We start from the raw sequence: 27742 nt of genomic DNA on the forward strand, positions 1-27742 counted from the left end.
ACATAAGTAGCCTTCCTTAGATCAATTTCCAGTGACTTCTGTCCTAATTAGGAATGACTTTGTTTTCTTTCCATGATCCGAACAGAAAAATCAGAACATAAATGTATAAATGTCGAATTAAATTTGTTAGTAAATATGTTGAAAACTGATTGAATACAGGTTAATGTTTTAGGACATACTTACGCTTTTAGGACTTGATTATAGATATGCTTCGCTTATAACATTGTACTTTTTTGTCCTAAGAATCAGTATTTAAAAAATCAGATCAATTGGATAATAATAACACATAAAAAATTTATTTTAAAAAAGTTGAAAATCGACATGTTTAAAATGGATGTACGGACATTCCGTTAAAGATTGTAGAGTTACTACGCTTGTTTCATTGTATCTAACTACTAAAGGAATCACCATGCATAGTTTGAAATCGATAGGACAATTCTAACCTGCCTAAATTAACGAAAAAAGCTATCCGTTCCGGACGGACCGACCCTAATAATAGAAAAGCTTCGCTTTTAACAATAATTTAAAGTTTTGGATCTAGTGATATTCGTTACCACGAACATTTCACCGTGAACTGCACTAGATTCAAAGTTTCAAATCAAGAGGATTGTCACTTTAAACCTAACACTGCGCAATAAAGGTTATAAAATTGAATTTTGCAAGTCTGAAGGAAAAACATAAATTAATCAAAGAAATGGAAAAAGGCTATTTACACAACTATTTACTTTCTCTGTAAGTAAATGTTTAAACATGAATACTTTTTTTCAATAAGCAAACAAGGACAGTCTTATTAATAAGAAGTACTGGAAAATATTTTTAGCCTACAGATTATTAAAGATTATTTAAATGCAGGGCTTGCTATTCAGCCAATTAATTCCATTTGAAATTGCCGAAAATTAAATTATTGTTGGCGTAGAGTTTGCGTAAAATTTGTTCTTTGATGTAGCTGAAGGAAAGTGGAAGATATAAGGGAAGAGGGTTTCACCTTAAAATTAATCATCTGAATCACATTCCCTGATATAAAACACAATCACACAATATAATATATTTAAAATTAATTGTGTCTTAAATTGTCAAAATAATTTTTATTAAACCAAACAAGAATAAGACAACGTGGATAACTAAATGTGCACACCCAATTATGACAAACAAAATTCTACCTCCTTCCTCCCAATGTAGATTAAAATCATTGGTGCAAATGTTTGGATACTGCTTGTTTATATAGCCCAATCAAGATTTGATAATAGTCTACAAAATGCAAATGAATGAGAATTGTAAATAAAGTTAATCTTTAGAAAATTGTTTTTAACCAAAAGCTCAAAAAATAATAAAATGTTTAATCACTGCGTTTCCTTGTTTTGTAACACAGCATAATTTTTCAAATCCTAAAATAAACAATTTTAAAATGTGAATAAAAACCTAAATTTATGATATAAAATTGTACGGTACAGAGAAAATTTTATTTATTATAGCGGCAAAGCCCCAAGATGCCTCCAGGGGCACTTAAGATGGGAGAGGCAACAATTCCCCAATTTAAATTTTAGTTTTGAAAAGAAAAAGAATTTGTGGAATAATATTTTTCTTGAGTCGACTTCTCTTTGGTGGTACCCTCCCCCAAAATAGTTATAATCCTTCCCAGATTTTAAGAAAAGCTACACTATGAAGGAGAAAATTATCGGTTCAGCGGTTACAGAGATCCTTCAGTACACATAGACAGTAGACATACACACAGACACAGATCCTGTTACTTTTATATAAGGATATTTTTTCATTCTCTTTTTAGATGTATACTAGTTATTTTTCTTAGGGAAATAGGTAAATTAGCTGGTTAGTGAATCTACAATACTTTCATTCCCCCATTATTTTCCTCAGATACTAAAAGAGACTTAATAATTAGGGGGGGGGGGGGAATTTATCGCCCATTGTCCTATGCCTAACTCCCTAGTATTATACAGAATGCAGAAATCTAAAGGGATAAGACAATTGCCTAGAAATTGATTTACTTCTCCAATGATGATACACCTTCTGTATATTACAATTATTGCATGGTTGAAACGTTTGGACACAAATTTAATGAACCAACCATACAAATTCAATAAAAGTCCCCAAAGTTGTTGAGCCAACTAATAAGAAAACGTTATTATAAAACTTGGGAGATTAGTGTAATAAACAGCCCAATGTCCCCTCCCTCCCTGTACACAATGGCATAACAAATTGTTGACTAGGAAATACAAATTTGTCATTTATTGTGTTTTTCAAGATATTACATATTATGGGCGAAATGTATGACTTCAAAGCAGGGGTACAGATATAGGACAATGAAAGAAAAGAATAAACATTTCTTATCTAAATGTATAAAATAAGCTCTTATAATCTGATAATTCTTTCGTTAACAAATATTTAAATGAAATTAAATAATATTTGAATTAAGCCTTTAGAATTGAAGATAAAAGATTGTTGAAAAGGCAGTAAAACAGAACTTATTTAGATGGCAATATGAAATAATAAGCTATATTTCTATTCTATCTTCTATTCTATTTTCTAAGATATATTTATTTTCTTTAAAACTTTAACATGTTGTAAATCTTTTTCTTTTTATATTCTTTACATTTTCTACTCAAATTGACATTTAAGAAACAGCAAACATTGGCCTATTTCTTTACCATTAACAACAATTAGATTAAACAGAAAAACAAAGTTTCCTTAAATACAAGGCAGTCAAAGATTTAATAAACATTTTCCAGTATGGCTTCCAAACCGGTTAATATCCGCTGGATTAGAACCGGTTCTCAGTCATACTGAAAATCATCTCGGGGCTAACAAACTGGTTTTTTTAATCTTACAATTTTTCATTATAATATCCCCGGCAAACTGTCTATAATACGATTAAATAACTAACTAAAAATGGCACTGGTTTATTCCAATAGGGGAGGGGATATTGGACTACAAATTATACTTGTCCGAAAAGATTAAAAACACGTTTTCTCATTCGTTGGCTTAGTGCAACCATTTATAGTTCTCTGGCTCATCCCTTTTAAGATCCTTAGGCTTTATTGTACAATATTTGATTATCAATTTTAAGATATTTTTAAATCTGATTTTTGGATTACTGATTCCTATTGCAATATGGTACAATATTATGAGCGGGGCATCTCTATAATCAAATATTAAAAATTCAGTATGGACTTAAACAGAATTCTGTATTTAAGAAGTTTTGCAACAAATTTACGTGTAATTTTGTCAAACCTTATATTTTCATATTTGTATATTCAGTTCTGACACTCAACAAAAGTTAATGTTCGTCTGTCTTATCGTTTCAGAGCTTCGCTTTTATGGATGTTGTCATCCTTTTTTAAATATAGTTTTGGGGTAGTTTTATGTTAATATACAAATATAGATCCCCTAGATGCCAGGGGTGCATCCGCTAGTAATAGAGAATGTGATACTCTGTAAAAAAATGGTTGGGGGATTTAATTTTTTTTATTTTGAAACTAAAATGAAAAATGTGGGGGGGGGGTCGAATTTAACCCCCCACCACCTCAAGTGATCCTAGAGGCCTTTAGTGGCGTAGCCTCTTGTAGTGTATACTGCATGACAGTTAATTAGGTGAAATTAAAATCTTGTTACTTATGACATTTTATTGAAATTAAACCTAAATGGCACCTTAATGCTCTATATAATTAACATTTAATTACTTTAAAACGGTTTTTATTTGGTAAGGGATAAAGATTAAGAAGAAAATTCCTGGTAACGATTATCTAAACAAAACTATAAACTTTTAAGACTGCTACCGTCTTAATGGTGGATCGTATATATTATATTAGCACAAAATTTTAGCCATCAACGAAAGGTCTACAAATCTGGAAAATTTGTTCATTACTTAATAATTTGCACAGTTATCTCGCATTGCACATAAATGCGACAAGAAGATTTATCTTACGTGTTTTCTTTTCAGTGAAGCTTTCCCTGTGCTTCGTTATATCTTGGCTATTTTAAATTATTTATAGGCCTTCATCTTATGCCGCTTAATGCGATGTGCAGGCATTACAAGTTTGGCAGCTGACAGCCTTTAAAATTCATAGATTTTTATAGATAATTGTTACTATGAACAGTTTACTGCAATCTGGACTAGATCCAAAATTTGTTGATTAGTTTCGCAGTAATGATAGGCTAGAACGGACAATCAAAGTTAAGTATAGAGTAGCTTTGAAAACACTTATTTTGTAAATATGAAGGTTTTTCTTTGAGTGCAATATCTCTGCCCTTGCTTATAATAATTTAAAATACATTCTTTTGTCTACGATTTTTGATATTTTTAAATAAATGATTACCACTCATATCAGCATGAAATTTACTACGTAATGAATAATATTTTATTAAAAATGAAAAAAAATATTTAATAATTAATTGTATGTGGAACAAGGATGACAACATCCATAAAAGCGAAGCACTGAAACGGTAGGACAAGCGGACACTAACACTTGTATAGTGTCAGAACTGAATAATCAGAATATAAATGTATAAAAATCGGTGCAAAATTGTAAGTAAATTTGTTGAAAAACTGCTTGATACAGGATAATGTTTATGGACATACATTTTTAGGACTTGATTATAGAGTTGCTTTGCTTATAACAATATACTTTGTTGTTCCACGAATCAACATACCAAAAATCAGATCAATCGGATGATTAGATCACATAAAAATTTGTTGTTAAAAAAGTAAAAAAAATCAAAATGGACGTACGGACATTCTTGTTATGATTATAGAGTTGCTACGCTTTCTAAATCGTACCTAACTACTAAAGGAAAATTTGAAATCGATTGGACAATTCTAACATGCCTAAATTAACGGAAAAAGCTATTCGTTACGGACGGACGGACGGACCGACCCTAATTATAGAAAAGCTTCGCTTTTAAAAATATAGAGGAGGGTGGGCTAGTTTTTCGTGTCTTACTTAAAGTCAAGTTAAAGTGGGTAGCCGCGAGGGTGTAGGGCCTCCTTAATAATCAAATTAGACCAATAAGAACACAGAGTAGGATGTCTAGAGTAATAAATCTATTATTTTTAAATCAAGTTTATAACGGATTACTCTTTTTGTTAATTTGGACACGCTAGTATTGTTCTATCGATTTCAAACATTGCATTATGATTTCTATAACAATAAGCGTTACCAGAAAGTCCGTACGTCTATTTTGAAATGATTTTTAAATTTTACAACAAATTTTTGTGTTATTTAATTATACCATTCATCTGATTTTTGAATTAATGATTCTTAGGACAACAAGGTACAATATTAATCGCTATAATAAAATTCTAAAAATGAAAGAATGTCCTTATTTACTGTATCCTGTATTCACAAATTTGTTTACAATTTTGTTTAGACTTTTTTTTCAGGATGAGCTGGTTTTTGATGAACAGGAAGGGGGAACAGGAGAAAAAGAGAAAAGATGAAATCAGAAAACAGTTTATGAAGGTAAAATATAAGTAATTTAATGGATATATTATTATGGATCTTACACCAGATTTTCATATTATCTTATTAAGTAAAAGTCGCAGCGAGCTAAGGTAACGATAATGAACGAATTGTCCAATAAATGAGTTCCATGTTAGCAACCTGAATTGACGACAATTTTACCCCTGTCATAATATCCACGTATATTCTATATCCATTAGTAATTTTTATCTTAATGCACAAAATATTTTTTCACTATGGATTTTTTAAAAAACAAGGTTGACTACATCCATAAAAAATGAAGCTCAGCAAATCAGACAACGGACAAACGAATGTTAAAAATTATACCAATACAGATAAACATTAAGCTATAAAAATTGGAAAGAATTTTAATGAATATAATAGATTTGAAATCTGCATAAAATTTTAAGGAATTTTTATAAAATTCGTTTTTTGTATAATTCTTTATCTATAAGCGCAAATACAAATTAAGTTAAAAAATTTTGACATCTGTGATTGGTGGATTGAAAACTATCTGCGCCCTGATTGGAGAAGCTTAAGTGACGTACATCATTCAATCAATAAGAGCGCAGGTAGTTTCCAATCCACATATCCTATTGGTAAAAATTTATTAACTTAAATTGGATTTGCGCTTTTAAATAATGAATTATATAAAAAACGAATTTTATAAAAAAAATCCTTAAAATTTTATGCAGATTTCAAATCTATTATATTCATTAAAATTCTTTCCAATTTTTATAGCTTAATAAACATATAATTCTTTTTAAAAACCAATGTAAATCTCTCTCAAAATTATTGTGAATAAAGGATGTTTTATAAGAACACACTTACATGCTTTAGACCCTGTTATAGAGATGCTTTGCTTTAAAACATTATTTCTAATTGTCCTAGGAGTAATTATTCTTATATTAAGATTCTAACATGTAAAAAAATAGTATTAAGCTTTCTGGTATTGATTTTATAGGTAGATAAGCTTACTAAACTGAACCTTAATGTTATAAGAATCATCTTGTAAAGTTTAAACTCAACCCTTATTCATAAAGTGGCATTCTAAGCTATTCAACATAAAATATACTTGTGTTATATCATATTAGTGGTAGTTTGATTAAAATATGGGATTAGATATATGTTTTAAACAACTTACAAGTGGAAATGCTTCTCTTTTGCTGTTTACCAGGGATCGAAAGGGATAAGACAATGGCCGATAAATTTATATACATCCTCAATGATTATGCATAAAAATACCCCTTTTGTAGATTACAATAAGTGGTTGAAACGTTTGGACACTTAGTAACCCAGCAAATAAGAAAACTTTTTTCAATACATGAGGGACTAGTAATAAACAGCCCAATGTCCCCTCCCTCCCTGGCTGTTTACATATTAGTTTTTTTTGTTGATGACGTCAAATTACTTTTTATATTTTGTGCATTGAAAAAAATATAGGTACAGTGTGACTGAGAAAGAAAACTATGTTAAAATGGATTTTTATAATAGTTTTCTATAATAAAATTAACATATGTCAAAAAACAGCTAATCCTAAATATTCAGAGAAAGCAATGATAATTAAACTATATATCTAGTGGACACCCTGTATATAAGAATGTATATTTGTACTACTTGTTAAGGAACACAAAGCAATGATAATTAAACTATATATCTAGTGGACACCCTGTATATAAGAATGTATATTTGTACTACTTATTAAGGAATATAAAGCAATGATAATTAAACTATATATCTAGTGGACACCCTGTATATAAGAATGTATATTTGTACTACTTATTAAGGAACATAAAGCAATGATAATTAAACTATATATCTAGTGGACACCCTGTATATAAGAATGTATATTTGTACTACTTATTAAGGAACACAAAGCAATGATAATTAAAATATATATCTAGTGGACACCCTGTATATAAGAATGTATATTTGTACTTCTTATTAAGGAACATAAAGCAATGATAATTAAACTATACATCTAGTGGACACCCTGTATATAAGAATGTATATTTGTACTTCTTATTAAGGAACACAAAGCAATGATAATTAAACTATATATCTAGTGGACACCCTGTATATAAGAATGTATATTTGTACTAATTATTAAGGAACATAAAGCAATGATAATTAAACTATACATCTAGTGGACACCCTGTATATAAGAATGTATATTTTTACTAATTATTAAGAAACACAAAGCAATGATAATTAAACTATATATCTAGTGGACACCCTGTATATAAGAATGTATATTTGTACTTCTTATTAAGGAACATAAAGCAATGATAATTAAACTATATATCTAGTGGACACCCTGTATATAAGAATGTATATTTTTACTAATTATTAAGAAACACAAAGCAATGATAATTAAACTATAATCTAGTGGACACCCTGTATATAAGAATGTATATTTGTACTACTTATTATGGAACATAAAGCAATGATAATTAAACTATACATCTAGTGGACACCCTGTATATAAGAATGTATATTTGTACTACTTATTAAGGAACATAAAGCAATGATAATTAAACTATACATCTAGTGGACACCCTGTATATAAGAATGTATATTTTTACTAATTATTAAGAAACACAAAGCAATGATAATAAAACTATATATCTAGTGGACACCCTGTATATAAGAATGTATATTTGTACTACTTATTATGGAACATAAAGCAATGATAATTAAACTATACATCTAGTGGACACCCTGTATATAAGAATGTATATTTGTACTACTTATTAAGGAACATAAAGCAATGATAATTAAACTATACATCTAGTGGACACCCTGTATATAAGAATGTATATTTTTACTAATTATTAAGAAACACAAAGCAATGATAATTAAACTATATATCTAGTGGACACCCTGTATATAAGAATGTATATTTGTACTACTTATTAAGGAACACAAAGCAATGATAATTAAACTATATATCTAGTGGACACCCTGTATATAAGAATGTATATTTGTACTTCTTATTAAGGAACATTAAGCAATGATAATTAAACTATATATCTAGTGGACACCCTGTATATAAGAATGTATATTTGTACTACTTATTAAGGAACACAAAGCAATGATAATTAAAATATATATCTAGTGGACACCCTGTATATAAGAATGTATATTTGTACTTCTTATTAAGGAACATAAAGCAATGATAATTAAACTATACATCTAGTGGACACCCTGTATATAAGAATGTATATTTTTACTAATTTTTAAGGAACACAAAGCAATGATAATTAAACTATATATCTAGTGGACACCCTGTATATAAGAATGTATATTTGTACTTCTTATTAAGGAACATAAAGCAATGATAATTAAACTATATATCTAGTGGACACCCTGTATATAAGAATGTATATTTGTACTTCTTATTAAGGAACACAAAGCAATGATAATTAAACTATATATCTAGTGGACACCCTGTATATAAGAATGTATATTTGTACTAATTATTAAGGAACATAAAGCAATGATAATTAAACTATACATCTAGTGGACACCCTGTATATAAGAATGTATATTTTTACTAATTATTAAGAAACACAAAGCAATGATAATTAAACTATATATCTAGTGGACACCCTGTATATAAGAATGTATATTTGTACTTCGGATCATGGAAAGAAAACAAAGCCATTCCTAATTAGGACAGAAGTCACTGGAAATTGATCTAAGGAAGGCTACTTATGTCCTTCATCTAACAAAATCTAACTTAAGGGAGGTGACTTATGTCCTTTGTCTGACAAATTCTTACATTAGGAAGGCCGCTTATGTCCTTCATCTTGCAAAACTTAGCTTTTCTGTCCTTCACATTGCAAAACCTCACAAAACATAGCTTTTCTGTCCTTCACATAGCAAATTCTTGCAAAACATAGCAAATTCTAGCAACACATAGCAAATTCTTGCAAAACATAGCAAATTCTTGGAAAACTTAGCTTTTCTGTCCTTCACATAGCAAATTCTTGCAAAATATAGCAAATTCTTACAAAACATAGCAAACTCTTGCAAAACATTGCAAATTCTTGCAAAACATGGCAAATTCTTGCAAAACATAGCAGATTCTTGCAAAACATAGCAGATTCTTGCAAAACATAGCAGATTCTTGCAAAACATAGCAAATTCTTGGAAAACTTAGCTTTTCTGTCCTTCACATAGCAAATTCTTGCAAAACATAGCAAATTCTGGCAAAACATAGCAAATTCTTGCAAAACATAGCAAATTCTTGCAAAACATAGCAAATTCTTTCAAAACATAGCAAATTCTTGCAAAACTTAGCTTTTCTCTCCTTCAAATAGCTAATTCTTGCAAAACATAGCAAATTCTTACAAAACATAGCAAATTCTTGCAAAACATTGCAAATTCTTTCAAAACATAGCAAATCCTTGCAAAACATAGCAAATTCTTGCAAAACCTAGCAAATTCTTGCAAAACATAGCAAATTCTTGGAAAACTTAGCTTTTCTGTCCTTCACATAGCTAATTCTTGCAAAACATAGCAAATTCTTGGAAAACTTAGCTTTTCTGTCCTTCACATAGCAAATTCTTGCAAAACATAGCATATTCTTACAAAACATTGCAAATTCTTGCAAAACATAGCAAATTCTTGGAAAACTTAGCTTTTCTGTCCTTCACATAGCTAATTCTTGCAAAACATAGCAAATTCTTACAAAACATAGCAAATTCTTGCAAAATATAGCAAATTCTTGCAAAACATAGCAAATTCTTACAAAACATAGCAAATTCTTGCAAAACATAGCAAATTCTTACAAAACACAGCAAATTCTTACAAAACATAGCAAATTCTTGCAAAACACAGCAAATTCTTGGAAAACTTAGCTTTACTGTCCTTCACATAGCTAATTCTTGCAAAACATAGCAAATTCTTGGAAAACTTAGCTTTTCTGTCCTTCACATAGCTAATTCTTGGAAAACATAGCAAATTCTTGGAAAACTTAGCTTTTCTGTCCTTCACATAGCAAATTCTTGCAAAACATAGCAAATTCTTACAAAACATAGCAAATTCTTACAAAACATAGCAAATTCTTACAAAACATAGCAAATTCTTGAAATAAGGGTCCCAAACTCAAAAACGAAATTTCAGCGCGATTCGACCACCGGTTCTTGAGATACGGTGACCTGGTGTCCTTGGTACCAATGGTAAGTCAAAAAATATTTTGACACTTATTCAAATTTTTGAAGAAAAAATACCAAGGTGACACCAAGCGTACCTACTGAGAGGACACCAGGTCGAAAATATTTTAAGTGTCAAAAAATTTTGGGACTTAGCCAAATTTACTAAGGATTCGAACCATTTCCCAAATCTTACCGTCAGTAACAAGGACACCAGGTCACCGTATCTCAAGAACCGGTGGTCGGATCGCGCTGAAAATTTGTTTTTGAGATGGGACCCCTATTGCAAGAATTTGCTATGTTTTGCAAGAATTTGCTATGTTTTGTAAGAATTTGCTATGTTTTGCAAGAATTTGCTATGTTTTGTAAGAATTTGCTATGTTTTGCAAGAATTAGCTATGTGAAGGACAGAAAAGCTAAGTTTTCCAAGAATTTGCTATGTTTTGCAAGAATTTGCTATGTTTTGCAAGAATTTGCTATGTTTTGTAAGAATTTGCTATGTTTTGCAAGAATTTGCTATGTTTTGTAAGAATTTGCTATGTTTTGCAAGAATTAGCTATGTGAAGGACAGAAAAGCTAAGATTTCCAAGAATTTGCTATGTTTTGCAAGAATTTGCTATGTTTTGTAATAATTTGCTATGTTTTGCAAGAATTTGCTATAATTTGCAAGAATTTGCTATAATTTGCAAGAATTTGCTATGTTTTGTAAGAATTTGCTATGTTTTGCAAGAATTTGCTATGTGAAGGACAGAAAAGCTAAGTTTTCCAAGAATTTGCTATGTTTTGCAAGAATTAGCTATGTTTTGTAAGAATTTGCTATGTTTTGCAAGAATTTGCTATGTGAAGGACAGAAAAGCTAAGTTTTCTAAGAATTTGCTATGTTTTGTAAGAATTTGCTATGTTTTGCAAGAATTTGCTATGTTTTGTAAAAATTTGCTATGTTTTGCAAGAATTTGCTATGTTTTGTAAGAATTTGCTATGTTTTGCAAGAATTTGCTATGTTTTGTAAGAATTTGCTATGTTTTGTAAGAATTTGCTATGTTTTGCAAGAATTTGCTATTTTTTGTAAGAATTTGCTATGTTTTGCAAGAATTAGCTATGTGAAGGACAGAAAAGCTAAGTTTTCCAAGAATTTGCTATGTTTTGCAAGAATTTGCTATGTTTTGCAAGAATTTGCTATGTTTTGTAAGAATTTGCTATGTTTTGCAAGAATTTGCTATGTTTTGTAAGAATTTGCTATTCGACCACCGGTTCTTGAGATACGGTGACCTGGTGTCCTTGGTACCAATGGTAAGTCAAAAAATATTTTGACACTTAGTCAAATTTTTGAAGAAAAAATACCAAGGTGACACCAAGCGTACCTACTGAGAGGACACCAGGTCGAAAATATTTTAAGTGTCAAAAAATTTTGGGACTTAGCCAAATTTACTAAGGATTCGAACCATTTCCCAAATCTTACCGTCAGTAACAAGGACACCAGGTCACCGTATCTCAAGAACCGGTGGTCGGATCGCGCTGAAAATTTGTTTTTGAGATGGGACCCCTATTGCAAGAATTTGCTATGTTTTGCAAGAATTTGCTATGTTTTGTAAGAATTTGCTATGTTTTGTAAGAATTTGCTATGTTTTGCAAGAATTTGCTATGTTTTGCAAGAATTTGCTATGTTTTGTAAGAATTTGCTATGTTTTGCAAGAATTTGCTATGTTTTGTAAGAATTTGCTATGTTTTGTAAGAATTTGCTATGTTTTGCAAGAATTAGCTATGTGAAGGACAGAAAAGCTAAGTTTTCCAAGAATTTGCTATGTTTTGCAAGAATTTGCTTTGTTTTGCAAGAATTTGCTATGTTTTGTATGAATTTGCTATGTTTTGCAAGAATTTGCTATGTTTTGTAAGAATTTGCTATGTTTTGCAAGAATTTGCTATGTTTTGTAAGAATTTGCTATGTTTTGCAAGAATTAGCTATGTGAAGGACAGAAAAGCTAAGTTTTCCAAGAATTTGCTATGTTTTGCAAGAATTTGCTATGTTTTGCAAGAATTTGCTATGTTTTGTAAGAATTTGCTATGTTTTGCAAGAATTTGCTATGTTTTGTAAGAATTTGCTATGTTTTGCAAGAATTAGCTATGTGAAGGACAGAAAAGCTAAGATTTCCAAGAATTTGCTATGTTTTGCAAGAATTTGCTATGTTTTGTAATAATTTGCTATGTTTTGCAAGAATTTGCTATGTTTTGTAAGAATTTGCTATAATTTGCAAGAATTTGCTATGTTTTGTAAGAATTTGCTATGTTTTGCAAGAATTTGCTATGTGAAGGACAGAAAAGCTAAGTTTTCCAAGAATTTGCTATGTTTTGCAAGAATTAGCTATGTTTTGTAAGAATTTGCTATGTTTTGCAAGAATTTGCTATGTGAAGGACAGAAAAGCTAAGTTTTCTAAGAATTTGCTATGTTTTGTAAGAATTTGCTATGTTTTGCAAGAATTTGCTATGTTTTGTAAAAATTTGCTATGTTTTGCAAGAATTTGCTATGTTTTGTAAGAATTTGCTATGTTTTGCAAGAATTTGCTATGTTTTGTAAGAATTTGCTATGTTTTGTAAGAATTTGCTATGTTTTGCAAGAATTTGCTATGTTTTGTAAGAATTTGCTATGTTTTGCAAGAATTAGCTATGTGAAGGACAGAAAAGCTAAGTTTTCCAAGAATTTGCTATGTTTTGCAAGAATTTGCTATGTTTTGCAAGAATTTGCTATGTTTTGTAAGAATTTGCTATGTTTTGCAAGAATTTGCTATGTTTTGTGAGAATTTGCTATGTTTTGCAAGAATTTGCTATGTTTTGTAAGAATTTGCTATGTTTTGCAAGAATTAGCTATGTGAAGGACAGAAAAGCTAAGTTTTCCAAGAATTTGCTATGTTTTGCAAGAATTTGCTATGTTTTGCAAGAATTTGCTATGTTTTGTAAGAATTTGCTATGTTTTGCAAGAATTTGCTATGTGAAGGACAGAAAAGCTAAGTTTTCCAAGAATTTGCTATGTTTTGCAAGAATTTGCTATGTTTTGCAAGAATTTGCTATGTTTTGTAAGAATTTGCTATGTTTTGCAAGAATTAGCTATGTGAAGGACAGAAAAGCTAAGTTTTCCAATATTTTGCTATGTGATGGACCAAAAACCAATTTTATGCAAGATTTTGCTATGTGAAGAATCAAAAAGCTAGGTTTTGTGAGGTGAAGGGAGGCTACTTATGTCCTCAATCTTGCAAAATCTTTGTTAAGGGAGGCATGTTATGCCCTTCATCTAACAAATTCTCACTTAAGGAAGGCTACTTATGTCCTTCCTAGGAAGGTGACTTCTGTCCTAATTTAGGAATGACTTTGTTTTCTTTCCATGATCCTGTACTTCTTATTAAGGAACATAAAGCAATGATAATTAAACTATATATCTAGTGGACACCCTGTATATAAGAATGTATATTTTTACTAATTATTAAGAAACACAAAGCAATGATAATTAAACTATATATCTAGTGGACACCCTGTATATAAGAATGTATATTTGTACTACTTATTATGGAACATAAAGCAATGATAATTAAACTATATATCTAGTGGACACCCTGTATATAAGAATGTATATTTGTACTACTTATTAAGGAACACAAAGCAATGATAATTAAAATATATATCTAGTGGACACCCTGTATATAAGAATGTATATTTGTACTTCTTATTAAGGAACATAAAGCAATGATAATTAAACTATATATCTAGTGGACACCCTGTATATAAGAATGTATAGTTTTACTAATTATTAAGGAACACAAAGCAATGATAATTAAACTATATATCTAGTGGACACCCTGTATATGAGAACTTATTAAGGAACACAAAGCAATGATAAATAAACTACATATCGAGTGGACACCCTGTATATAAGAATGTATATTTGTACTAATTATCAAGAAACACACAAAGAAATGATAATTAAACTACATATCTTGTGGACACCCTGTATATAAGAATGTATATTTGTACTACTTATTAAGGAACATAAAGCAATGATAATTAAACTATATATCTAGTGGACACCCTGTATATAAGAATGTATATTTGTACTACTTATTAAGGAACACAAAGCAATGATAATTAAACTGTAGAACTGACGTCACCCGCCCTTGTTAAAACCAGAGAAAGAGACAAATTCTAAAAAAATGCTTTTGGGCAGACAAAAAGATTTTTTTAAAAGCGAAGCTTTTCTATATTAGGGAAGGTCCGTCCGTCCGAGACAGATAGCTTTTTTCGTTAATTTTTAAATAACAAACTCACGTTCTTCTTGTAACATTTTAAAGATATCATTCTTAAAATTTTTTAACTATTCAAAAACTATTTTTAACAAAATTGTCCAGTGATGTCTAATTTTTAAAAAGTGTATTGAATTAAATTGCAAATTTCAAGTCCTACATTTATAAAGAAAACTAATTATCCAAAAAAAAAAAATAATTCTTTTTTAATGGTTATTCTCTTCTTAGAAAGAAAGTTATCTAATATTTACTTATTTCATTTTATACCATAGTATGTATATAGTAATGAATTCTTGAGAAAGTCCCTTTCAAACAATTGTGTCGTTATTATGTCAACATAAGTGTGTCGTTATCACATCAAAATCAAGTAATTTGCAGTTTTAATGCAGGGATCTAAAGGGATAAGACAATGGCCGATAAATTGATGTACATTCCCAATCATGATACACAATATTACCCTTCTGTAGATCAAATTAGTGGTTAAAACGTTTGAACACTGAACTAAATGAATCCATCAGTAAAGTTCACTAAAGTCCCCAAAGTTGGCAAGCCAACAAATAAGAAACGTGTAATTAACAGCCCATTGTCCCCTTTCTCCCTGGTTATAATTTCATTATTCTGTCGAGTTTTTGTCACAAATTACCACTATTTATTAAAACCATATAATGGTCTAAATATTTTTAAGAAAAAAATAAAAAATAGAATGTCGATAGTATGTCAGCCACGACTAATTTTTATAAAAGCCATAAAAGTCAAAACAAACCATCAAAATTACATTTCAATAATAGTCGGAAATTTGACTTGGAGTAAAGGAGTCAAATAACGTTTGGTATCACCCTCCAAAAATAAGCTTAAACCTGTCCAGAGCCATTATTAAGGCACTTTTATGGTCCTAGGACAAACGCAGGAGTGGACACTTTACCTAACCTAATCTATTTTTAGGTATCTTTTAGGTTTTTTTAATGCCTAATGGGGGCTTATTTGTACATAATATCTTAACCTAACCTAATCTGTATAGAAATACTTAATTAAATTTATAATTTAACACTCCTGTGTTTGTCCACTCCTGCATTTGGGACTTCTGCGTTACAGTTCTGGAACCACTTTTATTAATAATAAATAAAAAAACTTAACATAGATATATTAATAATTGAATATGCATGATAAATATAGAAATTATTTATATTCCAACATTTGTCTGTAAAAAAAATAATGCGTAACTGCTTAATACTGCTTCAAAAATACAAACACTGTGAAAAAATAATTCTAAAATATAAATTTTTAATTATGTTCTCACTGGCCAAGTATGTAATTTTTTTGCAAAATGATATAAATACAGTAATAAAGTACTTACTTTCATTTTTACAATTTGGTCACAGAGATCACTCGCTCACAATATTGTGCCTTGTTGTCCTAGTCATCATATTCCAAAAAACAAATAAATTAGATCATTATATCATACAAAAAGTTGTTGTCAAAACAGTTGAAAATTAGATTGATTTATATGAACGATTATGGAGTTGCTATGCTTTCTAAATTGTACCTAGCTGTTACAGGAATTATCGTGCAAAGTTTTAAATCAATAGGACACTTTTAACATGTCCAAATTGACAAAATTGACCGTTACGGACAAATGGGCATATCAACAAATGTTTGAATTATAGAGTAGCTTCGCTACTAAAAAAAAACAAACAAATTTCCATTAACAGAACTTTAATTATTATGATATTCGAGTAAAGTTACTATTTAAATATGAAATATGCTTTTAAATTATTTATAAAACAGAATATTTTTTATTCCGTTACTATTCTATTACGTAATTAACTTTAATACGTCATTATTATAGATTTTTAATGTAAATATTGTTTTAACTAAATATATTTTTAAAAAGTACAACTAAAATTGGCAAATACTTTATACAATTAATCTCATTTTGTTAGTTTAACTGTACACTTTTTTGCTCTGAATTACCATTACCTCGTGAGGGCGGGATTCTCCTTCGATTTTAAGTGATCATCTAGAGAATCCAGAGCATCATCCACGTGTAATGAGATGCGATACTAACACCCAAGGATATTAGGTTAAGTAACATCCATCCAACAACCAACCCTTTGATTGCACGACCTTTGTCTGAGAAGTCCTAACTTTGCATGTTAGTGAGTTGTGCCTATTTATGGGCAAAGGCATTCCCCCTACTATTACTATTTATGTCATGCACCCGCACATAGCAGCAGTAGGAATTATTTTTAACATCTTTAGTTATGACGGGTGTCGGTCCAAGATTCAAACCTATCACCTCCCCGTTGACGAGCGGATGCGCTAGGTGTTGAGCCACGATCGCGAGTACTTTTTTTGCTCTGAAACTCACGTATTTCATTTGTCTTTAGATGATTTTTTGTTCTTAGCTACTCATGGATGTTGTCATAATTGTTATCAACGAAGCTACTTTGATATACAATTTGTATGTCGGTCCGTCCGTCTGTCAGTCAGTCTTTCTGTCTTCTGTAACACAATGAGAAAAATTACATATATCGGCAGTTTTTTCATGTAGATTCCTCCTACCAATGAGCAGCTATTATAGAATTCACTTGGTCAACCATTCTGTAATAGATGCTAAAAAACTATATATTAAATATTTAAAAACGCATGCAAATGGGTTTGTGATTTTTTCAAATAGTTTTAATGTGCTTCCCTATTAATGGATGTTGTCATCCTTGTTTAAAATAACAATAGCATTTAAGTCATGACTGCAAAATGGATTTTAAAGAAAATGCTTTTTCTAAGATGTAAATGTGTAGTGTGTACATATGTAATGTATTTAACTGCAAGGAGGCCAAATTTGAATCTAACTTTGCATATAATAAATAAATTTTCTAGGAAAAGTTGTAGTTACAGTTAGAGCCGCGAAAGTAGTGCTACCAGTTTTGTTTTTTCTTTGCTATATTTTTAAAAAGTGGATACAGTAAAAAAAAGAATAATATCAGCATTTTATAGCAGGGATCTAAAGGGATAAGACACAAAATTTCCTCTTCTGTTGATTTCAATTAGTGGTTGAAACGTTTGGACACTAAACGTAATGAACCACCCAATCAAAATTGAATAAAAGTCCCCAAAGTTATTAATCATTATAATGAATATGAAGCGTTATCATCAAACTTTAGTGACTAGTGTAATATAGAGCACTTGTCCCCTTCCTTCCTGACTTTAAAAATTAGAGTAAAAAACTAGAGGGAGAAAGGGTTAAATATCTCCCATCGTAACTGTCTTGTGCAACCTTTCTATTGGGTCATTTAAATTCAACCAATGGTATCGCTTATATTACACAGCGAATAATTAAATTTTTGAATGTACAGTGTGTTTTTTTTATGAGAACTTTTTTGAAAGCAATTTTACCCCACTTATAGTTATCAGAATTTAATGATTAATGGCTTATTATCTTCGTTTTTTAATGCAATTAATAGAACACCAGTTTTTATTTAAAAAGTAGAGTAAAATCTAAAATTCAAAACTTAGGTGTCAACGTCTAAAAATGGTTTTAGCGCATTTTTCTTATGCTCAAATATTCAACCTTTTGCAAGAATGGTTGCTAAACACTTCAAAGTTGAGATATAGAGTTAAAAATGTATACAGATACTATTAGGGACATGTACTAGAACACATCAAAGTTTGAAGGTCATATCTCAACCAGGGAGGGAGTACTGGCCCCCCAAAGTCGACTACAGAAAATCCAATTTTTTTCTTGCAAAGGGTAAAGATTTAGATTTTAGGCATAAGAAAAATGCGCTAAAACCATTTTTAGATGTTGACACCTTATTTTTGAATTTTAGATTTACTGTACTTTTAAAATAAAAACTGAAATATTTTTTATTAATTGCATTAAAAAACGAAGAAAATAAGCCATCAATCATTAAATTCTGATAACTATAATTGGGGTAAAATTTCTTTCAAAAAGGTTCTCATAAAAAAACACACTGTATAAGGTATAAGGTATAAATCATTTATACATTATATCGCTTTTCCCTTTGACCGGATTAGCTGAAAATAGGCTTGGCAATATTGGGGTTATCTGCTGTACACATTTGGAAATTATTGAAGAAATAGCCAATAAATTTTCGGCACATCCCTACACTACTGACCCCTCTTGATAGAAGTTCAAGTGGGATTTTATTAAACTTAAGAGGGGGGGGGGGGGGTGAAAAAAATTACCTGGCTAAACCCTGTGCATGCCACTGTTGTTAGCCGTAAAATCATACAGTTGATAGAAAAATTCTTATTTTTGTTGACAAATTTAAATAATTTTTTCCCCTAAAATCGCCATTAAATAAGCAATTATAAATAAGCCATTAATAATCTTCTAGCTATTCTAATACAAAACACTTATTCCTTATAAGTAGCAAAGCTACTCTATAATTTGAAATGTCCGTCTGTCTGTTTAAAATTGAATTTCCTGTCGTTTAAAGAAAACAACTATGACGGTCAGACTGTTATTAAGCAGGTTTTAGGCTATTTTTGTATTTTTCACATTTTTCTCCATACCTTTGGTGTTTATGATCCGATTTCCAAAATATTTAAGTTAAGGATATAAAAATTTAATTTCCTGTCGTTTTAAGAATATAACCATGGAGGTCAGACTGCCTTTTAGCAGGTTTTTGGCTATTATTATATGTTTTATATAATTCCCCATATCTTTGGTGTTTTGATCCAATTTTAAAACTTTTTTGGGATTTCAGTATAAAATATTTTTTTGTTATGAGCATCTTGTATGTAATTTACTTTGACCGTCATCATTATACAAAATATGTGTTTATTTTCTCCAATAAATCTATTCTTGATTTTAATAAATACACCTTTAATCTACTTGTACGTATTTCCATCCATGATTTTTTGTGTTTCGCTACTTATGGATGTTGTCATCCTTGTTCTTTTTAAAATCTAAGTTCATTCCTTTTTTTTAGAGATGAAAATTGATTTTAAGCGCATTTTAGTAATGACAAAATATAGAACCACAACAGTTTTTAGTTCGTGGCTCTAACTGTTGTAAAACAAAACAAATTCTAAAGTCATAGTTTCACAAAGTTTTAACAAATTCAAATTCTTTGTAGTTTTAAAAGATTCTCTAGGAATTAAATTCAAATGTTTTACCTTTTTTAGAATATTTTTTATATCTATTTTAGAAACAGCGTACAATACAAACGACCAATTATAGACCATTATGCATTGTAATTGACCAATGGTAAATTGTATACTGGCCTTCGCTCTGTGAAGTAATGGGAAGTCAACCCTCCTAAATAGAAATATTCAAAAAAGTTATTCTTTGTTTAATTACTCTGGAGTAAAATTAAACCCAGGTTGTGCGCTGTGTAAATAAATCTTTTTGGGGGGGTGGTTTTTTTAGTTTTTTGGGGGGGGGGTTGGGGGTGTCCCACCCCCCAAGAAAATAACATAAAACCACCACAGGACCAGTATGTATATTCCCTGAAGAGTAGAATCTGATCGGTTCAGTGGTTACTGAGATCTTAAGGGGAAGACAGACAGACAGACGGACAGATGGACAGACAGACGGACAGATGGACAGACAGACGGACAGACGAACAGACAGACATACATCAAGCTACTTTGTATTATAGATTATAGAGTTGTGAATTGTATAAAGCTTAAGATCTCTGAAATTGATGGTCTGATGGTTTTTAAATTTGCATGGAAGCTTTTAAAATGTTTTAGGCTCTCAACTGCCCTCCCTCAGAGGCTTGGGGCAAAGCGACTAGGTAATAAAGAGCAATCAAAAGCGTACAAAAGCTTATTTATACACGCTTGTAAGTAGAATCCACTTTAAATAGTTCAGTTGTAATTTTTTTTAAATACCAAAAAACAAACCACCAAAAAGTTCATTTTTTATTAATAATAAAAGTATAGTTGTGGTTTACAGATAAAGATTTGATAGATAGTATTATTATTTTTAATAATTTTTTGTAATAAAGTATGAAATTATAGTTATTTCTTGCATCGTATTATAAAAAGCTTCCCGCAGATATAAAATGTACAAGATTAAAACCAGATTTTTAGCCCCAAGATGCCAAAGGCATGGGCTAATAAAACAAGTTTTAATTTTATGATTGTACATTTTAATATTCGTAGAAAACTGGATATAATACGATGATAGATTTTTCATATTGATGAGAAAGCGGAAAGCTGTTTATAATACGATTTGTAAAAGAAAATTTGGGTATAGTCCTTTCCACGACATCCCTCCATAAGGAGCGATTCTTCGTATTTTTCACAGTAGCTTTTATCCTTTTTCTAGCCCCTGCGGGGGGCTCTAACCCTGCGGGGCCAATTACCTAACCCTGTGGGGCAATCACCTAACACAATATAACCTAACCTAACCTATAAAAAGCCATTTTAAAAATACGAAGAATCGCTCCTTATGGAGGGATGTCGTGGAAAGGACTATACCCGAAAATTTAAGATTAACACTTACTTTTAATTTATTTACACCCACTTAGTAGAAAAATGAATAAAAATACATAAAATAGAAAACTGGGGAACTATCAGGTTCTCCACTGTAAAACCTATGAATATGAGTATGTATGGTTGACTTGAGGGTATTAATCATGCATCAATACCCTTGTCTTAATACCAGGAATGTAATGCATGACTAATATTTTATTTGTTTGTATAACTTTTGTCTGCAAGCCTTTAGATGAGGTTGTTTGCCTACAAATTCAACAAAGCAATGACCTATCATACTCTTTAACAACCTTCAACTGAGGCATAACACGTAGAGCATCTGCTTGTTGTCAGGAAGGTTTGAATCTTGGCTCAACATTGCACTATAATCAAAGACTTATTGTTCCTACTGCTATGTCAGGTTAGAGTAGGGGGAAAGCCTTGACCCAAAACAGACGTCAACAGATAATATAAACATGCACAGCACTTAGTTTGGTATCGTGATGTATCCAATCAATAAGGCTATCTTATTCTTCAGGCTATCCTAATATTTTGCTTTATGTCAATATTTAAAACATCAAAAGAAGAGAAAATATGAAACATTTATAAAGTTGTGGATTATTTGGACAGCTAAAATAAGTGTTAAACTTCCCCTAGAGCATTGATTTCTAATTAAAATCTCACATTTTTACAGTGTACATTTTCTTTCCTCTTCTCTCCCAGTTACCCTAATCTCTTTACAGCGCAAAACTGAAGCTCTTTATAATGCCTATATAAAAATGCCGCCGTACAGTACAAATGAAAGGCCATTATAAAGACTAAATTACCAATGGCAGGCTAATACACAGTATAAATTACCAGCAATGGCAGGCTAGTATACATCTTAATTGACCAATGGTAGACTAAAATGTCAGTATTTGTCAGGTTTTTGTTATAAGGTGTACAAATTAGCATATCTGGTCTTTCAAAATGTAAAAATATATAAAAAATCCTTTTTTTTTGGAAGGCTATATGCTTCATAATCCTGATTATAGACAGAGATTTGTACCTGAATATTACCAGTACCAGACACAGACATTATTCATTAATCAACAATGGAGTGTCCCAATAAGCTTTAGTGGAACATGAGAACACACCCCGTATCATTTCAAGAAAATTAATAACAAGATATAAGTCTAGTTAAACTCTCAGTGGCAAGAATAGTTATTTATCGCATCGTATTATGAACAGCTTTAAAAAGAAAAAATATAAGATTAAAACAGTTTCATGTTAATATTTGTGGACAATGCTATACATGATTTTTCAATATTGCTGAGAACTTGTTCTAATCCAGTAGATATTAATGGGTTTAGAAGCCATACTGAGCTGGATCTTTAAATCATTTTAATGGTGATTTAGATCGGGGTGCGCCAAATTTCAGCTTATCACAGCGCGGCATTTTTAGAATGCCTCGCTGTGATTGGCTGAAATTTCGCGCACCCCGATCTGGTTCACCACTAAAATAATTTAAAGATCAAGCTCTGGAAAGTTGGCCATATGAGGGAGTCTAAAATTGATGCCTAAATGGATGTACTTGCATTCTAATTTTTGATTATTGAGATGCTATGTAAATAAAAATTTGTCAGAAGCATAACCCTTGACCTTCCATAATAATATAATTATATCATGTAAAAAATTGGTGTTAAAAAGCTAATAAATATTCAGTCAGGTTTGTTTTTCAAATTTTACCATAATCATAATGCAAAGTTTGGAATTGATTATACATATTTAACATGGCTAAATTTATAATAAGGGTAATTTATTACAAATTCTTAATAGGAGTGGTGATTCAAGTTTACCTGGGGGTACAATTGACATATGGGGCCCTAATTTCCCACAGTTATTTTTATTAGTGTGTGTGGGGGGAGGGGGGTGGGTTAAACCTCCTACTTTGCTGTGAAATGTCTAAAATTTACCTGATTTGTAAAAACCTAGGGCTAGAAACTATAAAAAAGGCACAATTACTTTTTTTTTTTTTTGGGGGGGGGGGGGGGGTGGGGGTATTTACCCCTATACCACCATCGCCTCAATTTGGATATTCCTGGCCATGAAAACAAGGAGAAAACAGTCTTGATAAAATCTCAAAGTCAAATGACACATAGATCAAACAAGAACTTAACAGTATTAATGTTTAAAGATTAAGCAACCTATTCACAATGATAATAGTTCATTAAGATTATGGTAATTTAAACAGAGCCTATAAACTGAATGAGAATTAGCTTTAAATAGAAACATGTTGTTGGAAATTTCATTCTGTTCATTATCATCCTTATACTAAGTAACAGGATGTTTGTTTGTCTGTGTATCTGTGTGTCTGTACCAAAGGATCTTGCTAACCGCTGAACTGGTCAGGTTCCGTCTCCTTAACAGGGTAGCTTCTCATAGGTCCCGGGAATGTTTATAACTTCTTGGGGGGTGGGACACCCCCAACCCCCCAAAAAAATAAAAAAAATTTTAACTAAAATTAAAAATGAGTGCGGGGGACTCCCCCGTCCCCCCCCCCAAAAAAAAAATTTCGCCCCCCCCAAAAATTTTTTTTTCTACTTTTTCTTTTAAAATCTAAAATAAGAAATTGGGTTATTAAATTCGACTCTCTCCTCATCAAGTGCTTCTAGAGGCCTCTAGGGGCGTAGCCGCTAGTATTCTTTAACGCATTAAGTATTGTGTGTGTGTTTACGAAAGATCTTTTAAACGGCTGGACCAAACGTTACACAATTATAAGCTAGATTGGTAAAGGTTCAAGGAAGATTTAAGCCTTTAGTCGGGGGTTATGACATCCACAACATTAAGAAAAATACTGCCTCGCCCCCCCCCCCACAAAAAAATCACTTAATTCTTAAGATACCTTCATTTTATATGTTATGTTATCATATTTTTAATCAAAATTTTTGCTTCCATCAAAGTTCAATATAACTGACGTACGAACATATACCAGATAAGAAAAATAAATTTATCATAATGTATCATGTAAATATGCACAAGATTTTTATGTACTCTGATAAAGTAATACTCGTAGCTGGCTAAAGTAACGATCCCACCACCCGCTCCATTTTCCCAATATCCTCCTCTCCTATTGAATGAACGAACTGACCAATAAGTGATGTCCATTTTAACCTAAATTGACGAAAAATTTTCCCCTGTCAATATATCCACGAATATCCTATATCCATCAATTTATAACTTTTTAAGATTTCCCCCTTTTTATTATTCCTCTATAAAATATTCCTATTATGCCTCCTAAATGAAGAAAATATGAAGAGAAAAAGTAATGGAGAAAAGAGCATAAATATAAATGTGTATTGCTTTTTTCAGCAAAATCGTATTTCTAACGATTTAGGTAACCCTCCCCCCCCCCTTACTTTTATTTTTATTAGTGGCAAAAGTGTTTTTTTGTGATACTTTTTTAGATTAGGTTGACCCCTTCCTAAAAGTAACTAGATGTCTATTTGTGTGTGTGTGTCCATAGGTCCAAGCAAGGTTTTTAACCCCCCAAAACATTAATTTGATACTTTTTCTCTTAAAAACTAAAATTGAAATTGGATGGTCAACTCCAACTCCCCCCCCCCCCTTCTAATAACTCAAGTGCCCCTAGAGACATGTGAGGGGTAAACACTAGTATTAGAATATTCCGACAAGGTGTGAGTAAAGAAAGTCGCTCAAAAATCAGCATGTGACGTCATAAAAATGAGGGATTATCCCTCTCTTTTTTAGGTGTTTCTTTCCCACTCCTCCTCTCCTCGTCCCTCATTTTTATGACGTCAGAATTTTTTTGAGCGACTTTCTTCACGTTCGAAAAGGTTAAAATGAAAAAGTGGTATGGGGGGCAAAATTGCAATGCATTGCACAATTGTAAGATAAAGTATTTTCTTCTGGTTAGAAGCACTTTAGTATTCTTTTCATGAGAGCTTTACTTGCTGCATTTACAACAATGTTACAAGGATAATTACATACAATAGTGGCGAAGATTTAAATAACTTAATAAATGTGAATATCAGGGAGGGAGGGGACATTGGGCTGTAGATTACACTAGTCCCCAAAGTTTTATAATAAGTTTTTTTTTATCGTTTGAAAAACAACTTTGGGGACTTTTATTGAATTTTAATCAGTTGGTGCATTAATTTGAATGTCCTAACGTTTCAACCACTAATTGTTAACAACGGAGGCGGTAATTTTGTGTATCATTATTTATTGGCCATTGTTTTATCCCTTTAGATCCCTATTCAAATATGCTTATACTACTACATAATACCAAATGTCCGTTCTACTTTTAGGGGGAAACATGAATTCTCGACTACTATTTAAGATAGCTTTCTGAATTTTAATAGTGTAGTTAATACTGACTAATAATAAGTGTAATAATTTCGAATAACCTTTCGTCTGTCGGCTACTTTTCTTTTGCTATCTTCTATTATATAAACTAGTATGTTTTTTGGTCTGAAGCTTAATCAATAATTACTAAACTGATTGAATTCTATATAATTATGACATGGAAAAATTGCGGTCAATTTAGGTTGCTAATATAAAACTAATTTTTGGGTCATTTATTGAATCCAGTAGGAGAGGAGAGGATGAAATAAAGGGGTTGGATGGGGGTTATCGTTATTTAACCTTACCTTCACCTAACGCAAGTTTCACCTTATTAGAAAACATAAAAATATGGTGTAACATCCAAGTAATAATATATCCATTTAGTGTACACTCTTTTCCTATGTATTCATAACTCTTTCCATAAATCAAGATATACATTAAGTCTTAACAGAGAGGAACAGGAAAAACAAACACATTTATCATATGTCAGCCCTTTTAAATGGTTATACAAGTTTTTTTTACTAGCGGCTACGCCCCAAGAATCTAGGCGCCATGTATTCGAATGGGTAGGATAAGACTTGAAAAATATATCCTAATATCCAGGACCCATGTGAAGCTTATCTAAAATGGAGGACTCAATAGGTTCAGTAGATATCGAAATCTTAAGCCCCAGACAAAAACCTTACTACCTTATACAGGGTCATTCAAGAGAAATGATTTTTTTAAAAACTTAATTATGCAGAGAAAATAAAACCATTTTATAAAATGCTTTACATGTTTGGAAAACCTCTTATGGGACATTTATGTTTCAAATATTTAAAAATGATTATTTCAACAAATTATGCCCTAAAAACCGGTTTTTACAAAGGCCTTTTTTTCGAAGATTTATGGATTTAAAGGATGTGAAAAAAATACACACATCTTTAAAATTCAAATTGCGCGGCTTGTGTTAATAGTAGAAAAATGTTGCGCATGCCGTCAGATTCGCCATAATCTCAAGTTTTTTAAAATATAAGTACCATTTTTGTGCTATTTGTAGATTAGGAGCTGCGATGAAAAATGTGAGAAAAAGGTTTAAAAGTTTTAATTAATTGGAACATTTTATCACTTAGCTCCTATACCATACGTAGCACAGGAATTGTTTTTATATATTAAAAAACTAGAGCTTATGACGATTCTAACGATATGCATAACATTTTTCTACTATTAACACAAGCTGCGCAATTTGAATATCAAAAAGGTGTGAGATTTTCTACAACCTTTAAATTAGAAAATCTTCGATAAAAAGGCCTTTAGAAAAACCGGTTTTTAGGGCATAGTTTGTTGAAATAATCATTTTTAAATATTTGAAACATAAATGTCCCATAATAGGTTTTTCAAATATAAAAAGTATTGTTTTATTTTCTATGCATAATTAATTTTTAAAAAATCATTTATCTTGAATGACCCTGTATAAAAGGGTATTTATTCAGGATAAGACAATTTTCAGAGATTTGATAACATTCTTCAGAAAACAGTAAAAGTGTCTGACTATGACGTCAGAAAAAATTAGCAACTATCCAATGAGAGGCCGCTATATATTTTACCATTGTGAATACTGGCTTCTCATTGGTTAATTGTTAATTTTTTCTGACGTCATAGTCAGACACTTTTACTGTGGCCCATTCTCCATGATAATAAACAAAATTCTGTTTTAGGCGATTGGTAAGAACGAGACTGATGGGAAACTGAGCAAAGATCAATGGATTAATGTTATGACCGCCGCTGGTATCAATATTTCTCAGTAAGTATCAACATTATTAGAATAGGTTAGGTTAAGAAGGGTGTAATATAACTCTGCATGGAAACCCATGTAGGGTCACTCACGGGTTTTGACATAAAACATGGTAAATGTTTAAATTTGTAATTGCTTTGCCCTATGGGCATAAATAGGAGAAGGGGCATAATTAGGTAGTGTAACGACGTAAGTCCTGCGATAACGTAAGGCAAAACGAGTGCGAATTATAGAATAGGCTCATTCTTACTTATA

The 27742-nt window shown here is 31.0% G+C and overlaps 1 protein-coding gene across 1 annotated transcript in view; it reads left to right on the forward strand.

The window, feature by feature from the left end:
- Window positions 1-27742, forward strand: part of LOC145327094 (troponin C-like) — an 85473-nt gene that overhangs the window by 12038 nt on the left and 45693 nt on the right. The window contains exons 2-3 of the mRNA XM_080170618.1: window positions 5396-5474; window positions 27411-27496. Of these exons, the coding sequence (XP_080026744.1) occupies window positions 5397-5474; window positions 27411-27496 (164 nt within the window). The 5' untranslated portion in view covers window position 5396. The remainder of the gene's footprint in view (window positions 1-5395; window positions 5475-27410; window positions 27497-27742) is intronic.

This window comes from Acartia tonsa, chromosome 8 (assembly GCF_053477335.1).
Source record: "Acartia tonsa isolate MP-2025a chromosome 8, ASM5347733v1, whole genome shotgun sequence".
In the NCBI taxonomy this organism is placed as follows: domain Eukaryota; kingdom Metazoa; phylum Arthropoda; class Copepoda; order Calanoida; family Acartiidae; genus Acartia; species Acartia tonsa.